Source organism: Rhinolophus sinicus, linkage group LG03 (assembly GCF_036562045.2).
Source record: "Rhinolophus sinicus isolate RSC01 linkage group LG03, ASM3656204v1, whole genome shotgun sequence".
Classification (NCBI taxonomy): Eukaryota; Metazoa; Chordata; class Mammalia; order Chiroptera; family Rhinolophidae; genus Rhinolophus; species Rhinolophus sinicus.
The window spans coordinates 45,857,472-45,876,806 of NC_133753.1; the positions used below are offsets into that span (position 1 = coordinate 45,857,472).

Below are 19,335 nucleotides of genomic sequence, written 5' to 3' on the forward strand. Positions count from 1 at the left end.
TAGAATTTCTGATTGCAAGATTCTGGGGAAGTTAATCAAAGCTGGACTTTTCTTGTTTTCTGCTTTTGGTACTCTAGCGCTCCTGGGGCCCTGAGTACAATCATGTTTTGCCTCCTGAGTAGATGTGTCCTGGCAAAGGCTGCCATTTACCCCTCTCTGTACTCTCAGTTCCTGGCACAGAGCTAGGCCATTTCCACAGATAGCCACATTTCCAAAATGAAGGAAATCAGCCTGATCTGATTCTCAGGATCCAACTCAGTCTTTTCATCCCTAAAGGATGAGTGTGGACAGACGGATTCGTAGCAGAACCAAAGGCTCAGCGCCCCAGGAGGCAGCCTGGTGACAGGGAGGCGCACAGGGCGAGGCATCAGGGTGCTGGTTCCACGCCCAGCTTGACCTTTGTCTTTCTCTGTGATCTTGGCTAAAGTATCCCCCTCTCTGGTTCTCAGTTTCCACATCTGTAAAGTGAGAAGGTTGAACTGGATCTTGATGAGCTCCCTGCCACTAGCTTACAAACAGGACTCCTTCTTTTCTGGACTTCTATTTTAAGCAGAAGATTAAAAATGGAGTTCATCCCTTTGTGGGAAGCATTGTTTAGAATTTGCTGCAACATACGTGCCTAATGATTCGCAATGGTCCCTTACAGGGTGGTCAGTCATGTGCAGGGTAGTCCCTTCCAGTGCCCATCCCTCACCCCTTTTCAGATTGGTGAAATCCACCCTGAATGAAGTGCTTCCTGCTCAGCACACTTACCCTACTTTTGCCATAACCATAGTAGATTACGAAATCACAAAGAAAGCAAACAACCACAGGGGTGTGGCTACCATCCCCCTAACTCTTCCCACCCCGTGCCCCAACAACAGACGTCCCCAGTGGAATTCACAATCCGCTCAAACCCACTCCAGGCAGCACGGCCAACCAATGGGATTTGCCATCCTGACTCCCCACATCAGATCATAATTGTTTACTAGGATGGTAGCATTGAGTTCCTTGGGTAAGAAACTACGTCTTGGGCATTATTGTGCTTCTTATTGTAGCACAGGACTGACCCATAGTGTGTGCTCAAAACTGCCTGCGTCATGAACATCAGCCATACTCCGGTCCTTCGGCTGCCTGCCCCTCCAGGATGATGGACTCAGAAGTAGGCACAGGTGAGCTGCCAGTGCCCATCCCAGTCAGGAGCCCAGAGCCTGGCCCTCCCCTGGGACCCGCGATCACAGTACCTTGTCTTTGACACTGTGGTCACAGCCAGAGCCCACGAGGAAGTCCAGAGCATCCAGCTGCCCGTGCTCAGCTGCCCGGAGAAATGCCGTCCTTCCAAGCTGACAGGGGAGGAGAGAGTGAACCTTCTGTGGCCTGCCCATCTGGCCTCTGTTTCCCCAACCACTCGGGGCTTGCAGTGGCCTCTCCTGCCCCAGACACTCTCTTCGCCCCTCACTCCACACACACTGTCTGGAAAGTCCAGACCCAACTTCCCAACAAGACCCCACTTGGGAGGGGCTCTCCCCCACTGAAATCCCCCTGGGCTCCCTACAGCCTACTGAATAAGGGACAGAGTCCTGAGGCTGAGAGTCAAGATCTCCTTGAGGGACCCCAACAACCCCTCTGGCCCTTACTCCCAAGAGTCTGATCCATCTGAACTCATACACCATGGACCTTTTCTACCTCTAAAGCTCTAGTGATGCTCTCTCCTCCATCTGGAATGCAACCCTACTTTCCAATCTTACCGACAAATCCAGTTCATTCACCAAATGCCACCTCTTCCAGGAAGCAGAAAGCAGTGACACCCTTCTCTAACCTGTCTAGTCCTTTTCAGAGCCTCTCCAGGGAATGAGCCACATTCTGTCTCGTTCATTTGTATCCTAATGCCCCTTCTAGACCAGATGCTCCCTGAGGCGGGGTCCGGTTTGCACGACCCAAAGCTCAAAGGATGCACTCAAGGAATGGGCAGGAGTGGTCCCAGGAGCTCCAGGCCCAAAAGAAAGGAAAAACAGCCTTGACGCCACACTTACCTTATCAGCACGGTCCAGGGCCACGTCCTCCAGGTCTTCCATTATGAACGCCAGAATCAGCACGTGGCCTTTCTGGGCTGCGCAGTGCAGTAAGGTCAGGCCATCCTGGAAACAAGCCCAGGGTGGTCCTTGCAGTCTGCAAACGGAGGCCCTTCTCCCATACTGGTTGTGTCCCAAAGGGTGCAGAAGGAGGTCTTGTGGACCCAGAAGCAACATTTAGGTGAGGGAGGTTTGCAAATCCAATGTATACAGCCCAAAGCCTCCATCCTGGCTTTACATTACAGCTAGATTGTTTGGAGCACTGTTTTTCGAATAGATTGCAGCCATCAGTGATCATAAAAATCAATAGAACAATGTTTTACATATTGACAGTGGTTTGAGTTACACAGGAGTAGCATGTCAAATCTCAGACATCATAAATTTAAGATTTGTGTACTTCATTGTACATAAAGAAATTGAACCCTAGTTAATGATATGCATGCTGAAGAATTTAGAGGGAAGTACACTGTGGTCTGTAATTTATTTTTAAATGCATCCAAAATTTATAAAGAATTCTAAAACTCATAAAGAAAAAATTAAACGACTGTGGACGAAAAAGGGGCTGCATACTAGACCCGACAAGCTCTGGGAGACAGGCCAAAATTAGCCACATAGGATGACCTGAACATAAAAATTCCTAATTAAAAGCGAGTCAGAGCGGGAAGACATATCCGGGGCCTGTAGCTTTCTTGACAAAAGTCAACCTTTACCTCAAGTAAGCCACTCTATTGTCTTTTTGCATCTAAGATAACACACCCTTGGAATGTTAAAGTAATCCCTTTTTCAGGATCCCTGGGGCACAACGCACCACACCAGAGCGTGAGACCACAGAAGCCCTCATTGTTATCTTGTTCCCCCAACACTATCTTTATGTGCTATAAAATGTTAATTAACTATCATGTACTCATCAATGTAAAAGAAGCATATGTCTCTCCATTTCACTTTTTTACCCAATTCCAGAGATTTCCCTGCTTTGCTTTCTCCCACCCCCTGAATCTATCACCAGTGGACTGTATGTAACCCTCCTTACGTCTTCTCCTTTGATTCTAATGTATAAAATAAACTAATAAACTGCAAAACTGCCATTCTCTGTTGAGCATCTTCTTAATCTGTTGAGATTTTGCTTCCAAGCAATTGTCATCAGTTTGGCTCAAATAAATTCATTAAAATTCTCCATCGATCTGGACGTTTCTTACATCAACACAACCCAATTAAAAAATAATGTGGACATCAAAGAAGATTTACAGTAGACAAATAAGCACAGGAAAAGATATCTGACATCATTAGTTATTATTAAAATGCAAATTAAAACCACAAACAGTTTCTAACGATGAAGCATGAAAAGGGAAACATGCTAACATCACAGTGGAGGAACCTAGCCAACACCATTTTAACCAAGTAATCAAGTGTGATATTGTGATTTATAATAATAATACTATATATATTTGGTCTTTGTCCCCTTTCCTGGAACAGAGCTCCTAAAACCTTTTGGAATTTCAATTTATTAAATTGTGAAAGCCATAAATATCTTTTGTTATGTTAATGAGGTAACTGGGAAAGCCCCTAGGAAACCTAAGGTGGGGGCTGGTTGTCTGGGGAACCAACCTCAATTAGAAGGCTGGATCTTTCAGTCCCACCCGCTAGCATCCTGGGAGAGGAGAGGGGTGGACGCTGAATCAAGTGCCAATGGCCAAGGGTTGCGTCAGTTGTGTCTAGGTAATGAAGCCTCCACAAAAACCCAAAGGAAACAGGTTTGGAGAGCTTCCAGGTTGGTGAACCAAAATGCATCCATGTGCTGGGCCCAAACTCCACAAGAACAGAAGCTCCTTTGTTTGGAACCTGACCCTGTGTATCTCTTCATCTGGCTAGTGATGATTCGCATCCCTTTAATATCCTTTGTAATAAACCAGTGATCTAGTAAGTAAATGGGTTGCCTGAGTTCTGAGAGCTGCTCTAGCAAATTACTTGAACATGGGGAGGGGGTCATGGAACCTCTGATTTATAGCCAGTTGGTCAGAAGCCCAGATAACAACCTGCACTTGGGATTGGCATCTGAAGTGGGCAGTCTTGTAGGGCTGAGCCCTTACCCTGTGGAATCTCACACTACCTCCAGGTACATAGTGTCAGAATTTAGTAAATTTGTGGGACACCCAGTCAGTGTCCACTGGAGAACTGAGCTAGCTGCTTGGTGGTGTGGAAAAAAACACATACGTGGGAATTGGTGTCAGAATTGGATCAAAGTAACATCAACAGTGACAAATCATGTTGGTGTCATACGCCCCCTGAAAGGAGGTGATGGGAGCGCACTTGACCTCTGTGGTCTTCCCAAATTTCTGTAACCCCAATCTAATCATGAGAAAAACATCAGACAAATCCAAATTGAAAGATATTCTATAAAACACGTGACTGGTACCCTTCGAAAATGTAGAAGTCATGAAAAAGAAGGAAAGACTGAGAAATCATCACACGATTGGAGGAGACAAAATGACTAAGTGCACTGTGGGATATTAATGGAAAACAGACAGAAATAATGGTGTGTGGCCCAGCCCACAGCTTCCCGAGATGAGTACCTTTGGGGAGGACTGTGAACAAGATTGAAAGAAGAACTGGGTAGATTGTTTGCAAAGTTGGCCGCAACTGTTTCTCCCACCCTTGGAAGCACACTAGGGGGCAGTACTGTGCTAGCTTTCAAGAGGAGAATCCAATATTCTCCACCCCCTGAATCTAGGCTGGCCCTGTGATGGGCTTGGAGCAATAGGCTGTAGTGGACGTAGTCTGTAACTTAGAGGCCATGCCACTTCCACCCCTGCATTCAGTCACCATTGAAAGAAATGCTCAATTTTCAAGCAGAGGTTAGTGAAAAATATGTCCATTCTTTCCCATCTAAGTCCCTGGATCCCTGAATTCTAAGGACCCAGCTTGAGAACCCCTGGTTGACGGCGTTTGGCCCAGAAATGTATGCATTTTCTTAAGGGCCACTGTGCAGGAATTCCAAGCACTCTGATGGGCTGGGCCCTCTTCACTCAAACCACAGCACACACCAGTGAGCAGCGAGGGACTGCCAGGCTCCCTAATGTGCCACGTACTGTGTCAGGGCCTTTACACACAGCACTGAACTTACTTCTCCTACTAGCATCCCCATTTCTAAAGGGGAAAACTGAGGCTCAGGGTGGTAAAGTAACTAAGGTCTCAGAGTTTGGTGAAAGGTGCTTTCCTCCTATCCCCCCACCCAGAGCACAGGGGAGGCAGGGTCCATGGAAGAGGGGAGGAGGCCCCACCTCTCTCTCATGTAATCTTTCTAACCACCCTCTGAAGGTGTTATTTTGATCCTTATGTAAATAAGGAGGCTGGTCAGAGGACTGGGGACTGTCCTACATCCAGAGTGGAAAAGGGTGGAGGGATGAGAAGAAAGAGGTGTTCAGTGTTGATGGAAGAGGCATCCCAGGCCCTTTTCCCAGCCCCAATGGGAGCTGCAAGGATCCCAGCTTCACTGAGTTGAGCTCAGCCGGGGTTTCGAGAAGGTTCTAGGAGGGCAAGCTGGGGCAGGTAGAGGCATGTGGGGACATGAGCGGGCAGTGATGGGGGCAGACCTGTACAGCTGGAGGTGGGGAGCAGGGGGGCAGGGGAAGGGAGGCAAGGGGCTGCCAGCGAGGTCTTACCTTGTTCTCACAGTGGATCTTGGCTCCAGAGTTAACCAGGATCTGAAGAATCCGTAAGTGGCCGAACCAGGCAGACAGGAGAAGTGCGTTCATCCCAAACTAGGGGAAAGGACACAGGTGAGGAGGAGAGGAGAATGTGAAGAGGTGTGGCTGTGCCATCTGGGCCCATGTCTGTATTGTAAAATCATACAATCATAAGGGACCATAAATGCCACCCAGGTGAGGGAGCTCCAAGCTTTAGGAATTGAAAGTCCAGGAAATTTTTTTAAACAGAGGCTGATATACTATTGTAAGCTTTGGGGCAGGGCGGTGGAGTACCAAATAAAACTTAAAAATAAAGCAGCTGCCATCTACTCTCATCTTCATTTCATAAGGAGGGACCATTTTAACACAAAAAAAATTAGAAGGAGCCCGTCTCAGAATATACTCTTTCCAAATTCGGCTTCACGAAAAATACACTACATTGTTCTTCTTTTCTGATTTGCTGCGAATGGTGAAGACCTCCTGGACTGGCGTTTGAGAATCAACTGTTTGAGAATGTCTGGCAGAACATCGTCCAGGCTGATGGCTGAAGTCTGCACACGTGCAGGGACGGCGCCTCCTCACCGCACGAGACCTCCGCTGCACCGTCAAACACTGCTCACCACGAGCAAGCCCCTCCCTATGCTGCACCTAGACCTGCATCCCTGTACTTTCCACCCCACGGGCCCTTGGGAGCAACTGAGAATACGTCTGGGCCTTCTTCTGAGGACCTGTTCGCAGGATGCTCTTTCTCAACATCTGCGAAGCGCTCCAGGGTCCCCAGAGCCCCTTCCCTGACCTCAGCCCTCGTGGAGTTCTGCGTCTGAGGGCAGCCCTCGTCCCCATCTCCCCAGCGTTGCCCCTTGTCTGTAAAGAGCACTCCCAGGCCTCCAAACTCACCTCCCAAGATACATTAACAGCTGGCCACCCACCTCACCCCTGGCGATGGTTTTCCCTGTCTCCGTGGCTGGTGGTGGTATCAGGCCAGGTCTGGGGGACCATCACCATCTTTGGCCTAGAGGTTGTTCTGTCCTCCCTCAGTTTGGGGCACCCTCAAAGTGTGTCTGTAAGTCAGGTGTTGATAAGACCAGAACATATTTTCCCACTGAAACAGGGTCTGTGTGGTTCTAGGTTCCCCAGCAAGGCCAAAGGCCTGTCATACACAGTGTAGCATCATTCTGATGGGCCAGAAAATCTCCCGACCAGCATAAGGAGCAGGCCTGTAGTGGGCAAATGCTCTCCAGTTCTGCCGGGAGCAAAAATACAGAGCCTATCTCAAGAGCTAAGGGGTCAGGGTCCCACTATTCTGCCCCACCCCCAGCGGCCAGAGGACAGGGACCCTGCCCTAGGACAGGGCTAGCTCTTAGTCTTCAAGCAGGCTCAATTCCACAGTCTGCACCTCTGGCAGAGGGGAGGCGCCCCATCCCAGCATCAGCATGGAATATCCTGGTCACAGCTGCCTCCCCACTGGCTCCACAAGGAGCCTTTGTGAGGGGTGACAGGCAAAGGAGTCTTACTAGTTGGCACCAGAATTCCTCTTAGGGACTATGTTTAGGTAAAAGCTCTGACAAGTGGTTGGGGTGAAAGGTGAAACCAGGAGGGAACTGACTGATCTGCAGGCACCTGAGCATCCAGAGAGTTTTCACAGTTCTGCTTTAGAAACAGGCACACATTGGGCGGCCGGATGGCTCAGTGGGTTGGAGCACGGGCGTCAACAACAAGGTTGCCAGTTCAATTCCCGCATGGGATGGTGGGCTGCGCCCCCTGGCACTAAAGATTGAAAATGGCGACTGGACTTAGAGCTGAGCTGCTCCCTCCACTAGATTGAAGGACAACGACTTGGAGCTGATGGGCCCTGGAGAAACACACTGTTCCCCAATATTCCCAAATAAAATAAAAAATCTTTATGAAAAAAACAAAAGAAACAGGTACAATTTGGAGGCAGGGTGGGGGGGGGACAAGAACAGCTTTGAGGGGGCGTGGGGACAGAAGCAGTGCCCAACACAAGGAAAGTGGCAAGGGACTTTAAAGAACAGGCATGTCAAAGATAGAATTTCAGGATTTTTACATTGTTTTCATGTGTGATGTAAATGCCCTCCATCTCTTATTTTGGAAAGCCTGTGCCACACCCAAAGCCTGGTGTATGGGGTCTCCATGGAAATCAGAGAGAAGGACTGAGATCCACCGTAGGGGTGATGCCAGGGCAAAGACAAAGGGTTATTTGCAAAAATGTAAGAGGGTGGCAAAAATTGAGCAGAAGCTAAAAGTAATAGCCAATGGTGACCACAAGAATTTCCTCCTGAAATCTTAGGGAAGATGCTGCACCCGCTACAGCGCCTCAAATGGGAACTGGATTGGTCTGAGTTAGAGTCAAAGAGGCCAGGAGACCCAGCCCTGACTCAGAGCTCAGCCCCGGGTAGAATATCAGTAACTGTGGGCTGGCTGGATGAGGAAAGGAATGAATAAGCACAGGGCAGAGGAAAGGGAGGAGAAGCCCACAGGAGTTTGGGAATTGAAACGGTCCAGGCTCAGGGCTGGGGGAGGAGTCATGGAAGCCACAGCCTCCTGCCCGTGGGAACCCCAGGGACACCGCACAGTCCTAGTTCCAGAAACTGCCCCAGGACAGAGCCCTGTGACATATCACTAGAGATCTTCCCCCAACAAGAGGATTTCCCTTCTCCAGGGTCTCCCTCACCCTCCTGTTACTAAGTAGGCATGCCCACCAGCCTTCTTATTTTTCAAAATATATTCATTGCTATTTGCAAAGGAAACAGGTTTATAAAGGCACTCTCGCCTACTATTCTCTCTGATACCTTCTTTTCTCAGTCAGTCCCTCAAGGAAGGAATCTCAGAGCACATTGGTGATAGTGGTAGTCTTTGTGGTCAAGGGCCTGACGAAAGGGGTTGCATTGTTTTATTGGGAAGCTCAGACTTACGATCCCAGTCTCCTTCCAGAGTCACTAAATGAGCCCAAGCAGGTGCAGGGAGGCGTGGGGAGCTCGGTATTGCTGCCCCGCCTTGTAATCAAGACCCCTAGTGGTGGGGCCTGGGAGCAGAGAGAAGCCAGGACAAAGCAAAGTATTTCCATGGAAGCTAAATCTTTACCAGGAAGTTTACAATTTTTAAAAATTTAAATGTAGACTCTTAAATGTATCCCTGTCAAATATCATCGTCAGATTCCGCTCTTTTCTCAAACACGTACAGCTAATTTTGTAGCCCCTGTTATTCTTCAGTGCTCTATCTCAGCAGTGTGCTGCCTGCCAGTCTAAGACTGTCAGTCTTCATGCACGTTCGTGGTTCCAGGGTCAGCCAGGACACAGCCCTGTGGCGTAGCATGAGAGACCTACCTCTGATGACTTTACTATTAAGGCCTTTATTAATACACCCAATCTGTTCCACCCAAGCCCATATTTCTCCTTGTTCACACGGTATCACGAGGAGCTGGAAAGGCTCTCTGAGAACTGAAGGGCCCTTGAAAATGGAAAGATGTTTATGACTGCGCAAGGGAAAAATGGGATCAGGGTGTTGTCATTGGCCCCTAAAAACGTTGACATCCTGCCCACCCTGCCCCTGTGCATCTGTGGCAACCTCAGCAATGACAGCTGGCTCAGAGACCCACAGTGTGCTCCAATGCCCCTCCCCCACCCTGAGACAGACAGACAGACAGACAGACATGCACACATAGCCGTGCCTTCATAGGGATCTCGTACCACATCCTCATCGTCCACAGCAGCCCCGTGCTCCAGGAGCAGCCGCACAGCTTGCTCGTGCCCTGCACCTGCGGCCCAGTGCAGGGCCACCCTGCCCACCTGCCAGGAGTGAGAGAAATGCTGTGAGGCATCCGCTGGCTGCCTGGCCCACCACCTGGCCAGGAAGCTGGTCTGCAGAATGGAACGGACTTTGCTGGCACTGGTGCCTGCTAGCTGGGGCCCCAGCCCCACTCTGGCCCACCTCCTCTTCCTTCATATGGCAGCAGCTGAAACAAATGTAGTAAAACACAAGGGCTCCATCCATCTGTCCCCCACTTAAAACTCTTCACAGCCCCTCATTGCTCTTGGGACAAACGCCTAACCCTGGGGCCCAGGAGACCCTGCACGGCCTGGCCCTGCTCACCACTGCTTCTCAGAAATGCCAGCTTCCCCCCTCTAACTCTGTTCCTGCTGCTCCCTCGCTGGGCAGCCACCTGTGGCCTATGATTATTCTCCAAGTCCTTGAGGTCCCCTGAGGGCCTGGGTTCTGTCCCCTCCTTCCCTCAGAACAGGGCTGACGGGTCCTTACCCCACACCTCATTCTCAGACCACCCTGGCAGTTCACCATGGTCTCTGATCCTTGGCACAGCTAAGTAGGCCTGGGGGAAGCGAGGGTCCCTCCGTAGTCTTCTGCTTGTGAGGGGACAACGAAAGGAAACACTGATCTTCTATATGGTCTCTCTGGGGACTAGCTGCTATTCCTTCCTCAAGGCTTCTGCCCATGTGTAGCTTCTACCTGGAGCACTGCCCTTCTTCACTGGCTCCTGCAAAAAAGCCACTTCCTCATGAAGACTTCCTTGACCCCTTCAGGTGGGGTGGGTCCCTTCCAATCCCCACCTGCTCTCAACCTGTCACAGTGGGAATGAATCATTTGTGATGTATATACTCTGTGTAACATCAGTCCTCCCTCACCGTACTATTGGCTCCAAGAGGGCAGGAATCATGACTGCCGTGGGATTTGCTCTGTCCCTAGCACCTAGCCCTTAATATTCATTGATTGAATGAATCGATAAATGAATGAATGAATGAATGTGACATTAGCATGCTATCATCCTACAAGTCCATGCTTCCTCACTCGTGCTTGTCCAGGACTGAGATCAAGGCTTCCGTCACCAATAAGATGCCACGTGAGCTAAGGTGACTTGCTGACCCCTCTGTACCTGCCTCAAACTATAAATAATACCAAAGTGAGGACCACCAGAAAACAGGGAGATGAGTGTTGTGAAAACTGAAACACACCAGACATACCCCAGAATTTCTGTTACTATTACTGAGACCTAGGAAAGCTTGGAAGACCCAGATCATACCCCTGTCGTGTCCCCCAGACAGAGCAGCCTCTGCTGCAGTCAGGAATTCTACATCCAACCCTTTCAGCTTCCGCTGACCTGGCACCCAGGCTGGCATTGCCTCTAAGATGCTCCTGACAGCTAGAGCCCTCAGGTGGGGAGAGGCCATCCTAAGTAGCCTATCCTTAGTGTCCCACACTGAAAGGAATGGACTTTCCCTCTGTCCCCTTCCCCAGCAGGGATCTGGACCACCCCACCTGCCGCCTTCCCTGAGACCTGATCAGTGGGGCTTGGTCTGCCCCCCTGCCTGGGCTTTGAGCCCCTGAGGGCAGGTGGAGACCCACAGCAGCTTTACACATTCAGTGGGCACGGCTGGCCCTCAGAAAAATGAACTAAATTGCTGCCTCATGTATGCTCAGCCTCTCTTGGTCTGGTTTCTCTTGGTCTGAAACCCCTGGACTCCTGACCACAGGCACCACTCCATCTTTGTCTTTTCAGGTGTCTGCACCTATCTACCTGTCTGCCAGCCTCTACTCCTGACCTTCACGCCCTGCACTCCTGACTCTAACCTTTGTTCCCTGGATATGCCTTTCAGATGAGTCACAGGGGTCAAGAGTGTGAGCTTTGGAATTGCCCAAGCCTGGCTCAGAATCCTGCCCCTGACCTTGGACAAGGCCTCAGAGACCTTGGGACAGAGTGGACAAACTGAGCCTCCCGCAGGTTAACAAATGTAAATGCAGGCTCCATGAACTATCCCTCCTGGGTGGAGCTGTCCCCACCGCGCTGCCCCTATCTCGGCCTAAGTGGAGGAGCCCGTGTACACACGTGGTTTCTGGCTCTGACGTTGACTCTCCTCCCAATCAGCTCCTTCATGCTCCTGATGTTGTTCCGGTGCGTGGCCTCATGGAGCTGCCTCTCCAGAGGAAGCACTGTGGGGAGAAAAGGGATGCGGAATGAAAGAAGAGTCCCCCACACGGCATAACAAGGAGCAGTGACCGGCCTCCCCCTGGCCCAGAACGTTTCCTGGGTGGGGTTCTTTCAGAGGAACGGCAGGGGGAGAGGATGCCTCTCCTCCCTCTCAATGTGGGAACTTCCCCAGACAGGCTGCTTTTCTTTCTAACTCACCACACATCCACACAGCCAGGACTCAGCAAAACCCTGACGATGGAAGAGCATGGGCAAGACCATCTACAGAGCCAGGAGTGTACCCCTCACCTCTCAGAGGTGCCCCATCCTCCAGGTTTCATGTCTGCTCCCCATGTCTGCGCTTAGAAAGGGAATGCAATTCATTCCCACTGGAGTTGATAACTACCTTTTTCACAGTGCTGTGTAGAAAGCAGCCAGGATCTACTGAGCCACCTACCGCATTCACTCAGCTTTTTTGTCCTCATCCTTCCATCTCTTCTTTTCTCCTCTCCCAGCTATGGGGCCCACTCTGATTTGCCTTCTCTGTGATTTGTCTGTACTGCTCTCGCCCTCATCACTGCACTTTATCTCAGTCTCAAGACTAGTGAGAACCTCAAAGCTCCCCTGCCAGCTTCCAGCCATGGGCAGCGGTGGGCTCAGAGGACTAAGGCCTGGTGACCCTCATGCTGCCATCATTCTGACAGCTCTTGGCTTGCAAGGATGTCTGGTTTCCTTGCCTGGAGCTCAAGTTCCTTGAGGGTCATTGCCACACCTGACCTTTCTCAATTCATCCAAACAGCTCACAGCAGGCCCATGGCTGGGCACAGGGAGGAACCCACAAAACTCTTCTTCCATGAGTGACACTAACCATCCTCAGACTAATGGATGCCTGTCCTCCTCCAGAAAGTCTTAGACACACTAACATAAGGGACAAATATTTCCTGGCCCTTTGCACAGTCATTACAAAGCAGGTAATCTTGTGGTTTTATTGCTGCCAAACCCACATCCTGTGTGTTTGGTCCAGTGTGAATGTCCAGCCCCAGTCCCTCTGTGTATCCAGGGACAGGTGGCCAGCATCTGGGCAGGGAAGGCTAGGATGCACTGAGGTGATAGAGCTGCCATCAGTTTGTTTTTCCTGATAAATTCCACATAGCTTTCCAGATGTGGGAGAGGGTCTTGGGCTTTCTGGGGCTTCACAGAGACAAGCTGTGGACCTCAGAGCTGCTGCCCCAGGGCAATCAGCTCTGGCTGAGTCACTTCCTGGCTATATGAATTAGTTACTTAATTATCCTGTGCCTCAGTTTCCTCATCTGCCAAAAGGGGATGTCGGCTGCCCTGCAGGGTTATTGTAAAGATTATATATATATATATATATATATATATATATATATATATATATATATATATATATATATGAAAAGCTTCTAGCATGGTGTCTGGCAAATAATGCCCTCATCGTCATCACTGTTATTCCTCCAAGACAAAGAATCAGAGAATAATTCCTAGTGGCCAAATACCGGGAAGTGGTGGGGCCTCCTTCAATCAGGGCCTTCTGAGCCAGTGAAGCCCCAATGAAGGAAAGCACCCTCCCTACACACCTTCCTGCATTGTTTTTCTCCACAGCACCTCTCACTGTCTGCATATGCTATAGTCACACATTTATTACGTTTATTGTCTGCTTCCCCCATTATAATATAAGCCCATGAGATTTTTATCTGATTTGTTAACTATTGAATCCCCAAATTAGGCCCTGGCATATATTTGTTGAATGAATGGATGACACACAAATCATTAAATCTCTTCAGGGGCCTTTGGACTATAAGATGCTGCCCTAATTAAGTTCAGACTCATTAGCCCCATGGAAAACCAAGCCATGAGCTCAGGCGAATGGCAGGGGAAGGCAGCTTCCTGTCAATACTTCAGGGGAAGGGAAAACACCACCTTCCAAGTGTGGTCCTCAGTGATGCTCCATCTTTCCCCACCTCCAAAGGGGTCTGCCTTTCCTGTAGGTGAGGAGACAGCCCTTCTGGAAAAGCCCCTCTCAGATCTCAAACATCTCCAGGAAGCACTGTGTCCCGAGCTTTTCTTTCCTTAACCTCTTAGCTAAAAACCACCAGGATCCAGGTTTGGGAAAAGAGCTGGCACTTCAGGGGTGAGCTTTGAGAAGCTGGGGTTCTAGTACCCACTCTGCCACTTTCTAGCAGCAGGATCCTGGGCTAGCCATGTCCCCCTTGGGGTGTCGGTTTCTTCAGTTGTGGAATTGGGGGAGGGTGAATAAAGTGACCCGAAAAGATCCCTTCCAGCTCTGACTCCCTTTCTCTTAGCAGACACCTATGGGGAGTGGTCTGGTTTGTGTTGGCAAACAGCTAAGAGTCCTAATGGGAGCAAGCAGACCCCACCCTGCATAGTGCCAATGAAATCAAGTCCAGTCTCATCTCTTCCATCCACTTCAACCCATGCATCCTCTTTCTGGCCACATCAAATACTATATCCTGTACTCTGGCCTCTGAGCCTTTGCCCAGGCTGGGTCCTCTGCCCAGAATTCCCTCCCACACACCCCAATGCTCCTTGCTGCACAGGTCCTTAAGGGCCTGATCACAGTGATTCTCTGCTGCAGGCAGAACCCTGTACCCTTTACATAGTTAGCACCCTCCCCACGCCATCCTTCTCTCCGCTCTCCCAGCCAAAGCCCCCCAAGGTCCACATGGATGCTGCCACCTGGCTGGGAGGCCCTGGCACCAGACACACTCCCTGAGCAAGGCTCTGAGGTGCTCTCATTCCCATCTGCAGCACACCATAACTCTCTCCTCTGGCTTTCAGTTTCCCCATCTGATATGGTCTCCACTCGCCATCCAGCCCCAACATGCTGAAAGAGCTGGGGCCTTCAGCATTTCTACCACTTAATGGCTGTGTGACCTTGGGTAACTTAATTAACCACCCTGTGCTTCAGCTTTCTGTTCTGCAAAAATGGAGGTAGCAATAGGTCCCATCCATAGGACCACTGGGAATAATAGAGTCTGTCCTGGCTCAGCCTGACACCAAAGTAAGTACTCGATAAAGGACCGCATTATCATCTTATTTCTAGCTAATGTCTCCACCGCGGCAGCTCACTGCTCTCCCAGGGGCTGGCGCCGCTGAGTCCCAGGCGCGCGGCCCGGTGCGCGTTTCTTTCGGCGCCACAAAGAAGCCTGAGACGAAGGTGGCCACATGGACTGAGCCAATAGTAGCTTTGGGCCCCAAGGGTGCGGGGTATGCTCTGGGCCTCTGCCTGCACCGGACCCCCCCGCCCCACCGGGGCCCTGCGGACTCACGGCCATCGGTCTCCCAAGGTAGCTGCTCCTCCATGCCGCGGCTCCGCTGTGCTCGGAGGCCAGCCCGCCAGCGCGCATCCTCCCCGGTGGGGCCTGGGGAGCGGAGAGGACCAGGCGCGGAGCTGGGGCGGAGGAGCGTTGAAGTGTGTGCGGCAGCGGCTCCTCCAGACCCCTTGACTCCGCCTCGTCCCTTGGGTATGATGCCCACGCGGTACTGCGGCCTCCCCTCACCCCCCGCCCATCCGGGACCAGGCTGCAGGTCTCTCCTCCGGGTCTCAGTCCGGTGAGTCCACGGTTGGATGCAACACAGGGATCTTTCTCCAGGTCACTCTGGGCTCCGCAAATCTCCGTGGGCGTATGCCCCCCCCCCCCCCCCCCCGCAGGAGCTGTTCCAGCCTCTGGCGCCCATTGGTGTGTGCACGGCCAACGGCAGGCCCCGTCCTCAGGGCTCAGGAGCCTGTCCCCAGGCGCCGAAACTCAGACACCAAGGACTTGGGCAGACTTTAAGAAACAGAAACCCCAGCAAGCCCGCAAGCATATGGAGAGATGGTCAGATTTATTCATGATCAGAAAAATACATGTTAAAATGACAATAAGATATCACACCGATTAGACTGGCGGAAATTAGAAAGCTGGATAATGCCACATGTTGGTGGGGAATGAGGAGCTGTCACAGCCAGGTCACTGCTGGTGGGAGTAGCCTGGAGCAGCCATTCTGGCAAACTCTCTGGCAGTAATGAGGGAAAGGATATACAGCGCATTGTGATCCTAAAATCCAGCTCCATTCCTTTCTCCTTATCTGTAAAACCAATGGATTGGAGGGAGGATCTGTGATTGGTCCGCCCTGATAGTCCCCGGTTGGATGCAACACAGGGATCTTTCTCCAGGTCACTAAAGAGGTGTTAGCACTGAGGGCTTCCCAGTGCTGGTGACAGGTTTCTCCACAAGATGGCCCTCCTGGCTTTTCTTGGTTCTTACTTCATATCTTGAGAAATTAGAGGTTTGTTTTTGTTTTTAACAAATAGAAAGGTGATTTGTGTTTTGCAATCTACTTAGTTGATTTCATGCTTCTTTATTATTCTGTCAGAAAGGCGGCATCCCAGGCCCCAGCCCAGACTTGTTGAATCAGAACCTGCATTTCAACACGATCTCTGGTGACGTGCACATTCAAGTATGAGACGCACTGCTCTAAGTTGTCCACACCACTTCATCCCAATCCTTTTTTTTTTCAGGTTTTTATTCACTATTTTCCACAAGCATATCTAATCTCCTTGTGTTGTCTTCATTTACTGAGCACCAGCTGTGTGCCAGCCACTGTGTCAGTCCTATCTCAGCATTATCTCATGTATTCTTCTTACCCGCCCTGTGAAGTAAATGCTGTTATCAACCTCTTGTCCAGGAAGAAAACGGATAGTGATGCACAGATAGTGAGTCACAAGATCTGAGGGACCACAGTGGCTGATTCAAACAAAGCATGTGTCCCCAAAGCCAGTGTCCTTGAGTCCTAAGCTACACAGATGCTTTCATTGAGCAAGGCTGTGATGCCTGCTTCTGTGCATCCCCTGCAGGGGGATGGGCGCATGCCAGTGTCAGGACACAGTCCATGATGGACCTTGTCACCTCACAGAGATGGGCACCTTCACCTCAGAGTTCCTATGACCACTCACTGGGAATCTAGGGGTCTCTACTGGCATTCAGTCCTCAGAGAAGCCCATGTCTGCCGTGTATTCTGCCTGTTCCTCCTTCTGAGATGCCCTCGTTCTGAGCATCTCAAACTGGGGTAACCATACTCTGGGGTACACAGTAGTGGATAAGGGACACAGGAAACCACATTCAGAACCTCAGTTTTACATGATGCCTGGAAGGGGGTGGAAAAGTTGCACTTTATTAAAACAACTATGGTTTTATGAGAAAAAGTATAGATGCAAAATCCAGTGGGTCACTATGGACAAGACCCCAAGAGCTTTGGGGGTATTTAGAAGGAGATATCTGGGGTTGCCAAACCCTGGCTCTGCCATTTTCCTGTCCCTGCCAGGATATAGAGCCTATTTCACCCTGCATCTCCAGCCCTCACCTCACATACACACACAGACACACATGTCGTCTCCACGTCATTCTTAAAGCAGACAGTATCCAGCCTCACATACTTGCTGCCTCCATCCTTTTGGCATCAGGGACGGTGTGATTGAAGGACAAGAAGGACGTGTAATTCAGAGACCACCAGGGTTGACAGGGATGGACAGAGGGCCTGATCTCACAGTGCTGGGGTTCGGGGTGGGAGATAGGGGGTGGCTTCAGGACCTGTGTGAGTGCAGGTGATATAAGGAAGTGATTGACCTTAACACTGATTAGAAATAATGATGAAATATGAAAGTGACAAACTTGGTTTAACAATGGAAAAATGCCAATTATTGTCCTTTATGAATTCTACATATCATTTTAGCCTATTAACTTTGTAACTTAGCAATGTGTATCATTTAAAACGTCCTTTTTTAACAAATTGGTAGTCACAAAATAGTCACGAGGATGTGAAATACAGTATGGGGAATATAATCAATAGTGTTGTAAAGATCATGTAGGGTGCCAGATGGGCACTGGACTTATTGAGGGGATCACTTCATAGACTGTGTAGATGCCTGACCACTGCGCTGTACACCTGAAGCTGAAGTAGAATAATATTGAATTTCAACTATAATTAAATGTATATCGAGGTGCCAAAAAAATGTATACACATGATTTGTATTCATCTTTTGTTATCGGTATATATTGAGTATTACAATTTTAATACCGTTTTTCCTTTCTTAAAATGTGTATACTTTTTTTGGCAGCTGCTGTATATAGTCACGGGATGTAACGTATAGCATAGGGAATATAGTCAATGGTATTATAACAGCTATATTTGATGTCAGAGGGGTAGTAGATTGAGCAGGTTGTCACTTTGTGGGGTATAAATGTCTAATCATTATGTTGTTTTATACACATGAAACTAATATACAAAAATTAAATTTAAAAATAAATTTAAAAAAATAAAATGTCCTTTTTTATCTTCAGAGAGGGGAAAAAAAATAAAATTAAACTTGTAAAAGTTCCTCCAGCAGAATGAAATTTCCTCTGTCCTGCCTCAGGGCCTTTGCACTTGCTATTCCCTTTTACTTGGAACAGCTCTTCCCCCCACCCTTTTTCCATGCTGGCTCCTTGTCACATTTCAAGACTGGCCTAAATGTCAGCTTCCCAGTGTTAAGTGTGCCACCCCTACCCTCATTGTCCCTCTCACAGCTGGCTTTTCCTCCAAAGCACAGTCACATGTGTAATTCTGTGACAGACAACACTGGATTCATCTGTTCCCACTCAGAGCCCATCGCCCTGTCATATCATACTCAAAAGAAACATTAGTCTGGTTCCAAAGCCTTGAAGAGTAATGCAAGTCATTATTTTTAATGTGTCAAGGAATTCAGGACAGTTCAGACACAGCAAAGCTTCCTAAAAACCATATTTCAATATCTCTTTTCTAAAAGGTCCTCTCATCCTAATAGGGCCCCCACCTGTCCACCCAAGTCTCCTCTGCTTCTCTTCTCCCTCCAAGCAGTCTCTCTCTCTCTCTCTCTCTCTCTCTCTCTCTCTCTCTCTCTCTCGCACACACACACACTCACTCACACACACAATTTATTTATTGATATACTGGGTCATTTATCTTGTAGAGATTCCCACGGTCTAGAGTTTGCCAATGACCTTCCCCTAGTGTCATTTAACATGTTCTTCTGCCTCCTGTGTTTCTTATAAATCGGTAGATTGATCAAAAGGTTGAGACAGAGTTTTGGAGAAGCTCCTTTCATAAAAGTGATGTGTGTATTTCCATCAGAAAGTACATAATGTCTTACCTCTCTTTGTACAAAAAGGGAGGATGGGGTTTGGAGAGCTTCCTGGTTCGTGAACATATGGTGATTCAAGGAGAGAGCCACACTCCAGAGAAGGCACGGAAACTATGCACCATTTCCCCGTAACTTGCCTTATGTATCTCTTCCATCTGGTTCTCGCTACTGGGTTGGTCTTATTTCTAGGACGTTTCAGTGGATAGAGCTAGGACATGTTTGTTCATTTGTTTGTTTTCTGATAAAATGCATCATGAGTTCAAACTCATGACCGAGTATCAACTGAGATTCAAGACAACAGGGTTTTATGTAACGTTATCAAAATTACATTTGTATCTTTTTTCTCCCACATTGGAAATCCCACTTCTCAGTGACTCCAACATAATTCCTCATTCCTTTTACCCTATAATATACTCTTGACAGTGTTGGAGTAATAATTTCAACGTAACAACCAACAACATGATTTAAGTTTGTCTTGTCATT

At 49.1% G+C, this 19,335-nt stretch overlaps 1 protein-coding gene across 13 annotated transcripts in view; it reads right to left on the reverse strand.

Annotated features, from left to right (window-relative positions):
* Positions 1-15,340, reverse strand: part of ANKDD1A (ankyrin repeat and death domain containing 1A) — a 37,859-nt gene extending 22,519 nt beyond the window's left edge. For 12 of the 13 annotated variants that reach the window (XR_012494714.1, XR_012494715.1, XM_074327566.1 and 9 more), the window contains exons 1-6: positions 14,984-15,318; positions 11,592-11,695; positions 9,442-9,540; positions 5,711-5,809; positions 2,013-2,117; positions 1,224-1,322 (exon numbers count right to left, since the gene is read on the reverse strand). Coding sequence is in view for 11 of the 13 variants with exons in the window: in XM_074327566.1 (XP_074183667.1) it covers positions 1,224-1,322; positions 2,013-2,117; positions 5,711-5,809; positions 9,442-9,540; positions 11,592-11,695; positions 14,984-15,017 (540 nt within the window). In the remaining 2 variants the exon portion in view is untranslated. Of the gene's footprint in view, positions 1-1,223; positions 1,323-2,012; positions 2,118-5,710; positions 5,810-9,441; positions 9,541-11,591; positions 11,696-14,983 lie in introns of all 13 variants that reach the window. The other variant, XM_019748704.2, reaches the window with a different exon arrangement.
* Positions 15,341-19,335: the final 3,995 nt, after the last annotated feature.